We start from the raw sequence: 10,303 nt of genomic DNA, 5'->3' as shown, positions 1-10,303 counted from the left end.
CAGAGCCATCTCAATTGGCAAAACAGAGCGAGCTACCATTCCAATGCGGCATATTTTCCCTGTTTTCACTCGTCCCTTTCCAGTTCCGCTCTTCCTTGTCCCACTAAAGGTCTTTCCTAGTTCCTCCCGAGTTTCCATTCATGTGGGCCTCAATTGGAATGAAGCGTTTGGATGTGGCGAGCGCGTTCCTTGAGCTCGTCCCGTTAGCCCTTATAGGCCGGGGAAGGAAGAGAGAGAGAGAGAGAGTGTGTGGACGGAAGTACTACCAGCCTATACATGAGCAGCCCAAGTGGTGGCTCGCGAGGGACCCGAGAGGGACCCGAGCGGAACACGGGACGTATGAAAGATGGAAGACGAGAAATCGATCCACCCGGGTCTTCCGTTCCACACACAACTAAAGCCATCAAAGCCTTGTACTCCCATGAACCACATTACCCTACTACCTTAAGACCGAGCCTAAAAGGCCGGACGGGGAAAGAGGGAGCGAATGAGATGGTAGAGAACTGCACATCCAACTGGACCACCTCCTCCTTCCTGTCTCACAACCCTCAGTTACCCCTGCCATCGTTTCTTCCGCAACGCACAGACTCGGTTCTGGAAAAGCACCCAAAAGGCGCGGGCCAAAAGTCTGACGGGAAAAGCGGGGAACAAGGCCTCGTAACCCCAGATGTGTTATGAACTGTTAGAAAGAGGGGGCTTTCCGTCAAGTCCTGTTTTTCTTACTCGATTTCGTCCTTCTCTTGTTCGGTTCCAATGGTGTTTCATGGCCTTGCGGGCAGGCCACCAGTGCACGAGAACCTATCTTTGCCTGCTGCTGAGGTCCACGAGGACACTCTGTTGGCGCACAACGATGGATTGCCTTCTGGTGGTGATGGTGATGTTGGAGGCAGTGGTAGTAGTCGAGTCCGAAGCTTGCAGAGCAAGCATGTCAATGTGCAGAGCCAGCACTGTGTGAAGGCCACTGCCTACTGCCACCCATGCTGCTGATACTTAGATATATAGATAGATGGATGGAATAAGGATGAAGAAGAAATAAATTGGCTGCTGATACTCGACCTATCTGCCATAAAATCATCCATATTGATAGTGCACACTCATCGACTCATTGGGAACCATGGTACGTCACCGAGATCTGATCCACGCTTGGAAGTCATTTCTAATGCATGAACATCAAGTTCCCATTGGAGGAAGCAGTGGAGCAAGATTCCAGTGAAAAAGTGTGTTTATCTCAACGGGTAAACCTTGTTCTACCATGAGTGTCTGCATTAACTTGTTCAATAACTCGGTCACCTCGTGATATCAAGTCCTTTTCATGGAGAGGTAGGCATCAATAGACTATTTTTCACTTATCCAGTCAAACTTACTCATTCATCGACTCCCGCAATTGGAAGAAATATTCTTTTCCCCCATTTTCAGTACTTATTGTAGTCATTACTATGTTTAGTCCGGCATTGATGCTGATATTTCGAATATATTAGAAATATTTTCGACAAGATTAATACACAAATAACTTAACCTATGATAACACATTTATGCGGTCAAAACCAGATTTTTTAATCAACCATGTTCGGAACAATTTTTTTTAAATTTCAAAGCGAGTAATGCTCCAAAAGTTATGAATAAGAGAGTGCTGGTAGAAATATTGGCATATCTTTTCGAATAATAATTTCACCAAACTAAAAAGATATGATCTCAGGTCCATTTGAGCAGCGAGAATTTGTGCTCTTCTACCTCAAGGAGGCCTTTTCCACAATAAATCGTCTTGGACAAAAATTGAGGGCCTTCAATGGTAATTCCTTGTTCTCTCATCTCGGCCCACTCTATTTTCCATGCTACCACGTTCCCTTGTCTGTAGCCTCCAAAGACCGTCGAGAGAAGAGAGAAAGGCTTATTTGTTTTCCACTTTCCAAACAAGCGACCCAGACACAAAAATTGAGCCTCTTTCGAGTAGTCCAGCCCACGACTTAACTTCCCATTTTTAATCATATTTTACCTCCCATTTGTTTTCAGACCATTGTTCCCAGCTTTAGTGTTGACATACCTTGGAAAGGCCTGGGATGTGACAAATCTGAGTGATCGGAGTTGAAGGGTGGACTCATTGACAATGCCTGGAGTAAGCCCAAGTACCCACGCCTTGTCATGAGCTGACAGCCACGACATGCTGCCTTGGACGTGCAACCCTGAAAATCTAGACTTTGATTAAATCCAGGGGAGTTCGGTGGTTGTCGGTCATGCCTCGATCTTCGTTGGCAGACCGCTTTGACCGGGCTTCCCTTGGTCGTACCAGTGGGGGTAACGGCAGCTTGGGAAGGTACAGCGTGGGCACTGATATCAGTGGGGGAAGTGCGGCAACCCGCCATTGGGTCAATTCAGTGTCAGACATCTACGGTCCCGACGAGATTGAAGAGCTCCTCGAGGATCTCAACCGCCTCGAGTTGGCTGCTTTTGAGACTGAAGATATACAGGATTTCGATATTGACGGGTCACAGGTTGGAAGCGTTACCGCTCAAAACAAGAGAGGTCGTCGAAAATATCCGAGACCGCGGTCAAATCGAGGGAACATCGCAGATGAAATTAGTGGTCCTGGATCTCCAACCTTTTCCGTCAATTCCTGGGACTCGCATGCTGTGTACCAACACTACCATGAACCTAGAGACGGGGATGAAGATGATGCGGGAGGAGGAGGAGGTGGAGGTGGACACGGAGTGGAGGAGGGCATGGGTAATGGCCAAGGACTCTTCATAATGCGACGGATGCATTCAATACTATGCTTTTGTGATATATCCACGTTCAAAAATCCCAGAACTTTGATACGGGTTCTCTTTGTAGTAAGTAACCTTCAAACCGTCGGTTGGAATCCTTGATCAAGCATGACAAGTGTGCCCTCATCTCTTTCAGTTAACATGCACAGCTTGCCTTCTGTGTTTGTTCACAGCTCCAACTGCCCCTGGTTCTTGGGATAATTTGGAGTACTACGTCCCAAATCTATCTCACCTTCCGAAGCTACGGTTTTTGATGTTCATTTGCATTTTCTCAATTCTGTTCACCATGTTCGTCCTTTTCTTGAACATATCACATGTGAATGCGCTGATTCCACTTGATCTGGGATTCTTGGTAAGTTATTGAACCCCATGTTTGTACGTAAAGTCGGACGAACGTTAACCTTAAAATAAGTGGCTTTTGTTTTCTTCAGCAATCGGTTGTTTACGCCTCCCTGACACTCGCATTTATTGTTTCGTCCGCGCTTGTTCTACATGTTCATACATCAAGGCAATCAACCATTTGGAGTCTGGAACCATTTTGGACCAGAAGTCATTTATTGATAGCCTCGGTAAGTTTCCCACGATTCATCATACATTGAAAGGTAATATTAAGACGCGTCCTCACGTTCCTTTTGCAGATTCTCGGCTTCATTTGCAGCCTTGAAGCCTTTCTATGTATATTCAATTGCCACCTGAAGAGGAAGGCTTATGAGAAGGTGCTCCTACAAGAGTCATCGACTCACTTCACTCTTCATGAGACTGCAACTAACAAGGGTGGTTGTCCTCCTATCCAAAGTGGTCCGTCTGCTCCCCCCGTCAACAGTCGCTCCCACTCAACGAATGAGGCTGCCCCCATCACTGCCCAGACTCCTGAAGGTCAAAAATCCATCTCCCATCCATTCACCCACCACAATCCGTCACAATCCCTTGCGATGAAGCAATCAAAACCCGCCCCACTTCTCAATCCGGCCGAACAGTATTTAGTCAATGAAAATTACCGCCAAGAGACGGCAGCTCCCTTGGGCTCTGGCCCCCAAACTCGGCACCTTTCCGATCAATCAACTAAATCAAAAAGCTTTGATCCAGAGAGAACTGAAAGTGATAATCGACACCGTTCAAAAACATCTTCAGACATCGCACAAAGTAACGCCTCCCAAGTGCCCAGTAATGTCTCTCAAAAGCCGGTTCGACATGGCACCAAAGCAGAGGGACTTTCCTCCTCCTCCTCCTCCTCCTACTCACAAACACCAAAGCTGCCTCCCCCTTCGTCCAGCACTGCCAACCCGAGTGGCTCCTTGGTGAAATCGGCAGGAGCTCCGCTTTTGGCCAAATCCAAGCAAAGTTCACAGATGCAATCCACATCCTTTACCACCAGAGTCTCCCAACCCTCAACATCAGGCGATCCCCAGAATATGCCGAAACCTAAAGACTCCTTGGGAAACGTATCTTCGCCTCTGGATGATACTCCCACCCAGACCGTTATCAAAGCATTGGTCCAACCGGAACCTTTCAGTGGCAAACAAAACGACTTTTCCACGAAGCATCCGCCGGAAAATGTCGAACATGTGAAGAAAAACAATGCGAATGGAGTACCCAGCCGTGACACGGGGGCAATTCCCAAAAAGAAAGCTACGGCTCAAAATCCCATTGGACCCTCTTCCCATTCGTCTTCGTCCGCCGCAGTCATGGTCTCAAAGCAGCCCCATCAACCGTCCACATCTTCCAGTAAAAAAACGAGCACAAATCACTTGGATGAAATCATCACCATTCCAATGGATGACGATATGCTTCCAGACTCTGCCACAAAGATGCCTTCAACCAGTTCTTCGTCAAAACCTCCTCACCACAGGGGATTGAATGGTGATAGTGTGAACGGCCGGACTGGATCAGAGACGGATCCTGCGGGATCAAGGAATGTCAAAAAGCTCAAGTAGACACAATTATTTAGACCAATTCAAAAACTTGTTCTATTGGCTGAAGTGAGAACGTGTCAATCTGACTTACTGGTCAATGCCTTTCTGTTAGTCACACTAATGTCACAGTTCATAAACGCCATTCAGAGATACACCACAAGAACTCACCGTGTTATGATGCCTTCTGTATCGGTTTTGCAACATTCAACAGAATTCGTTCGTTCCTTTATAAAAAATCACAACAAATCATGATTTTAACGCACTTTTATAGCCGAGTTCAGTGTTTGGCAGGACATAAAGAACCTTGAAAACACATGATTACTATTGTACATACGGAAAGATTTCCAAACCAGAATGTGATATGTAAAGAAACGTATTTGCAAGAATGCTCAGCTTCGCCATAAAACCAAAGATGAAGTCTTCAGTGAAATTGTTATTTTTGGTTAAAATCTTACCAAAACTAATTTGAGTCGCCAGCTACCGAACAATATGCAGTCATGAAATGAATATGAAGACAACCCACAAAGGGTTCTTTATGTGAACACGACTTCTTTTTAAATGTTGAATAAACATTATTCAAATAAAGTATAGGCCAATTTAAAAAGAAAGCTCCAAGTTAATTTGTCATGACTGGGAGGTTGATTGGGAATTTTCATCTCTCTTCTTCGTGGACTTCATTACCGCTATTAGCAATGTGTCGCAACCTTCATGTCTGTGGAGCTTTCTGAAAACATGAAAATGTAACCCTAAAGACCAGTTTCAACAGCCATCAAACCTCTTGGTGGTTGCCAAAATGAGCGAAATTTGAACAAAGTAAGCGATTGAAGTGATATCAGCCAAAGAAAATCAACAATTTTGGTGGTAACGGCTTCCACAGCCATTCGAATAAATACTGTTTTTTGGGATTGAACCTCGTGCAAGCCTCTATTGGCCCTAAAAGAGAGAAACCCACTGTGGTAATGGATTTGATGGAAATGAAATCGACCATTTGATGGGCTTAAATAATTCAGAGTTAGACAATTGAAAACAACAGAGACAACCTGTGAAAGTGGATGAAGCAAGAAGATTTGTCAAAGTCAGGCAAATTTTGCTTTTAAGACATGTTTTATAATTCGAGCCCTTTCCTACTAATGTATATGTCGGCGGGGTCATCGCAGTCTAGAATTTAAGCAGTCTATTTAAATCCAGCAAAAACATGCAACCCTTCTGAATTAGTAAGAATAAATCACCACAGAGGGAAATCCCCGACAGTTTGAGATGCGAACTCAGAATATTTATTTTTCTTATAATATTTATAATTCATATACACTCTAATAGTAAGGACTAGAAGGAACACGTCATTTTGTCATTTGTACACTGCAGGGTGTACCTCTTAAAATCGGGCACGAAAAATTGCAAGTTGTCAATATTTCAGCAATAACAGACGAAAACCTGTTTATTCAAATGTTTTTATAATCTTGTGATTTAAAAATATCTTTTAGGTCACGGGCCTTATTTCTTTACTAGTCTTAAGTTGTCGTACAACTACTGGCAAATTCTCTGCACCAAATCCTCAGAGATTTCATCTGTGCAGCCTTTAAGGCTGTTATTAAGGCTGTGACATTTGGGAAATTTTTACCCCCCCACTTTCCTCTCTAAATTGCCTAAATAGAAAAACCATAAGGTTTAAGCCTGGACGGGAAGTATTGTTGTCCCCAAATTCCATACAATTAGCCTACCCCAGTCCTGAGTCTTCTGAGAGATGTAAAGTAGAGTACCATCTTGCATAAATTCATATGCATGCCCCCAATGCTGTTGTTGGATCTAGGGGAGCAACTACTTTTCCAAAAGTTTGATATAAACATCTGAGTTGTCCTCGGTGCCCTCATGAATGACCACAAGAGGAGTCTTGCGGCCATCATCAGAGACCCCTGCCCAAACCATCACATGGGTCGGACGCTGGCAAACAAAAGCGGTTCTGCTGTTGAGGGGGATGTCCCCAAGGTTGCAAGAATAAAATCTGTCATTTTAACGGTTCTCTTTGTACGGTAAAATCTTTTCATTGCTCCAAATTGTGGCAGTGTGTGGAATGGAGGCAATCTTATCTCGAATAATGCGGACTCAATGCAGCCTGTTGGCCACAATGGCCTCAAAGAGCACGCACCTTTAAGGGAATTTGAACCATTTTGTGTTCAAGTCGAATAATACTCTCCTTAGAGTGGTTTTTGGAACCTGATACTCCTTGGACATGTCCTTGATGCTTCTGTGAGGATTCCGGATTAATTTATTTCTGTCCTTATTTACAAGCTGCCTGGTTTTCATTGGTCAAAATCTGGGTTTGCAAGGCTGGGCCTCAATTGTCCCAGTCGTTTGGTGTCGAAATATTGTGTCATGAATAATGGATTTGGCCTCCAGCAGCCTCAAAGCTATGTCTCTCTCAGAAAAGTCTCTCAGACAATCCCTGGTTGTGAAGGCAAACTATCTTCTCCCTAATGGCCTTATCATGTGCCAATTTTTTTCCTGTAGCACGTTCAAGCACAATTTTTGAGACATTGTAAACAAACAAATGACGAATCAAAGTGGATCATCAGTTTAACACCAAATTTAAAAATAAGCAGAGGTATTAGCATTCTATTTTTTGCCCAAATTTCAGTGGGACACCCTGTATAGCTTGCTTTCAAATCTAAAATTAAGATTCCTAGCTCCTAAGATGCAAATGAGTCTCCGCTATATCCATACGTTGGTTTCGGACGGTTACAAGTTCTACCCATTTCTAGTCGACATAAAATGGAGGATCATCTCATCTTCACCGGAAATTTTCTTGTTTGAAATTGCGCTACATGACACCACCAAGCAATAGACGAAAGACATTTTTCAACGATATTTGGACCTGGCACTCCCTAAACCTTAATACCAACGATATTTCAAAGGCGATTTGGGAACTGTCAAAGGCTACAATCATTCACTTAATTTAGCTAAATTGTGGAACAGAAGTAACATTTCATGTCTTATCAGTTATCAAATATAATAGATCGATTGAAGAGTTCGTTGATGGTTGAAGTGTTATCAAAGGACAGGAACTTTATGGTCACACTGTACCCATACAATATATGATCAAGCAACTAATAAAAGATGGTGGGTCTAGCAAGTACTTTAATGGGAGATTGATTAAAAAATTTGATCAAAACATTTCAACCAGAGCTTTTCTTTGTTACTTAACGCTTATTTCACAAGACTATATGAGCAGCTGCTCAAAAAAGAACTCATTGGATGAGTTAGTGCCAGTAACGGAACTGGTATTGCTAGTAGTATAAGAGGCAACTTGAACTAAGCTACGATTCCCTCCCAAGAGGGCGAGGGTTCAAAAATAAATCTTTTCATTTCGAAATCGACATCTGAGTCGGTAGAAAAGCTGGAGGAGTTTGCGATCTTGTACAACCCCTTCCAGCGTGTTGATGTAGCCACGAGAGTAAATAGTGTTCTGGGCTAGGTCTTTTCCAATGGCCTTGATCGGATCCAGCATATCCATATGGCGCTTAATAATCTTCCCGATCACAATGTTCTCAAAATAGGGTCTACCATTACTCAAAAACCGGCGCGCTCTTGAGTAAGACCGGCCAGAAAGTCGGTCTGGTTAAGTTCAAGCTCTAACATAAACATTGGCCGTTGATTGTAGAAAGGTTAGGGGAGCTGGACCTGATTTCAAGGCTGAACAAGGAAAAGTCCATAGATGTAGCTCTTGATAAATGTTTTGAGGAAGTTTGCTCCACTCTAGCAAATCCTGAAAGTATTCCAAAAGGTGGGGCAAAATCTAAAACCCAAAGCACCGGGTTCACCATACTACTAATGGGAAATGGGATCAAATAAATAATCATGCGAGGTTGCGACTAGGGCTACCAATTTACATTTTCAGTGCCACATTGCATCACTAGGGGAATCTTGACAATCCGTCGGTTCGTCTCAAAAAGAAATCCTGATTTTTCTTTGGTCAAACCAGGATGAGCTTTTTTCTCAAACCTAACATTTTACGTTACATTCTGGTGCTTTGACTTTCCTAGCTTTCTGACAACCCTGATTTTGAAAACTTATTTTATCTCATCACCACAACATACTATACCCTATATATTGATTTTCATGATCCTGATGAGTTGGAGAGTTTAGCACGTAAGATCAAAGTTGGAAGGCATATATCTTGACATCATATTTCTCAAATACAACGCCTTTGATGACCATGCAAAGCTTGAGTCTGGGACAAAGTTGGTGAAAATCTTTTTTATGTACCTGTGGCAGCCCAGGCCTCACCAATTGGAGCCTTCAGCTTGCCCACATTGCTGTGGGTGGTGGCACAGACATTGGTCTTCACATGCCCTTAGATGCTCAAATCCAGGGGATTCAGGTTGGGTTGAGTTCGTCAAAGGTTACCCAAAGAATAAAAATGTGAAATTTAATTTTTGAAATTAATAGCTTCTTGCCTTATTTCCTCCAGGCTAACTAATAGTACTGGGGCCAGTCCTGACTCGAGTCAGAGTGCACTTGAGTCTTTTACTCGATTTTTGAGAATTTGGCCGGACTCGAGTGTTTTAGAAAGGACTTGAGTTCGGACTTGTCTAGAAAATATATTCATTTTTTTCTAGAATTTTGCAAGACAAGTCTTTTTGCTAGAACTGACTGTTGTAAAAGACTCTTCCCCTCTGCTGGACTTGAGTCTTTTGCCGGACTCAAGTCTTGTAGATAGTAAAAAAAATCAGAGGACTATTTTTTTGAAAAAGAAAAAAAAAATCAGGGTTTATTTTCAATTTATGCCTTCTAGGTGAAAAGAAGTCACAATACTCTAACCGCAGAGGTGCTTTTCTGCAGTAGCTTTGTAGCAGATTCCTGCCATTGATTTCAACCCATTAGAACATCTGCAGAGCCACGAGGACGACAATATTTTCCTTGATTGGATTGGATACTTAGTTGGATCAATGTCAAGGTGGGATCAAGTGCAGCTCTTGTTTGGAGCTCAGCGCACAACGAAATGAACCTCTTTTGCGGCATTTAATGGTGACAAAAACGAGTGTTGACAAGTTTATTTGGAGAAGTGTCTTCTACAATTGAATTGGGGTGGTCTCATTTAGCCCAATAACCTGTTGTGTCCGTGTTGCGTTTATGCTATTTTCAATGCATGATACAACAAAACAATGAGATCAACAAGAAAGTGATCCTCGTGATGAGCCATCCCAGAGGGCCTTTTGCGGAGGCTCCCTCTTAAGCGTCACCTACTTGCCATAAAATGGTTGCAATTGATGAAGCTGGTTGTGCCAAGAACCATATATTTGATAAACAGTGGCAAACTTGCAACATGCATCAGTAATTTCTTGGGGAAGAACTTTGCCAGCAAATTAAAGTCTCTTGAGGTTTTCTTTGTAGGGGACTTCAATTTTCGGCTAGCGTTGTAGAGTGGGAGGCTAGTCCAGATGGGTATATTCCCATTTCGAAAACGACGTCTCAGTCGTTCGAAAAGCTGGAGGAATTTGCGATCTTGCGCAATCTCTCTCAGCATGTTGGTGTAGCCACCAGAGCGAATAGCGTTCTTGACTTGTTTTTTCCAATGACCCTGATCTGATCCAGTATGTCCATGTGACACCTAGTAATCTGTCAGATCATCAT

General features: G+C 43.2%; 1 protein-coding gene across 1 annotated transcript; it reads left to right on the top strand.

Moving 5' to 3' along the window:
• The first annotated feature begins 964 nt into the window (after positions 1–964).
• On the top strand, positions 965–5,287 carry LOC131884603 (uncharacterized). Its single transcript, XM_059232437.1, has 5 exons — positions 965–1,320; positions 2,011–2,828; positions 2,899–3,114; positions 3,194–3,331; positions 3,401–5,287. Exons 2-5 carry the CDS (start codon positions 2,232–2,234, stop codon positions 4,694–4,696), a joined length of 2,247 nt encoding a protein of 748 aa, XP_059088420.1. The 5' UTR covers positions 965–1,320; positions 2,011–2,231; the 3' UTR covers positions 4,697–5,287.
• Positions 5,288–10,303: the final 5,016 nt, after the last annotated feature.

This window comes from Tigriopus californicus, chromosome 8 (assembly GCF_007210705.1).
Source record: "Tigriopus californicus strain San Diego chromosome 8, Tcal_SD_v2.1, whole genome shotgun sequence".
Taxonomy (NCBI): domain Eukaryota; kingdom Metazoa; phylum Arthropoda; class Copepoda; order Harpacticoida; family Harpacticidae; genus Tigriopus; species Tigriopus californicus.
Note: the sequence above shows the minus strand (reverse complement) of the source record. Positions and strands in the feature narration are given on the sequence as shown.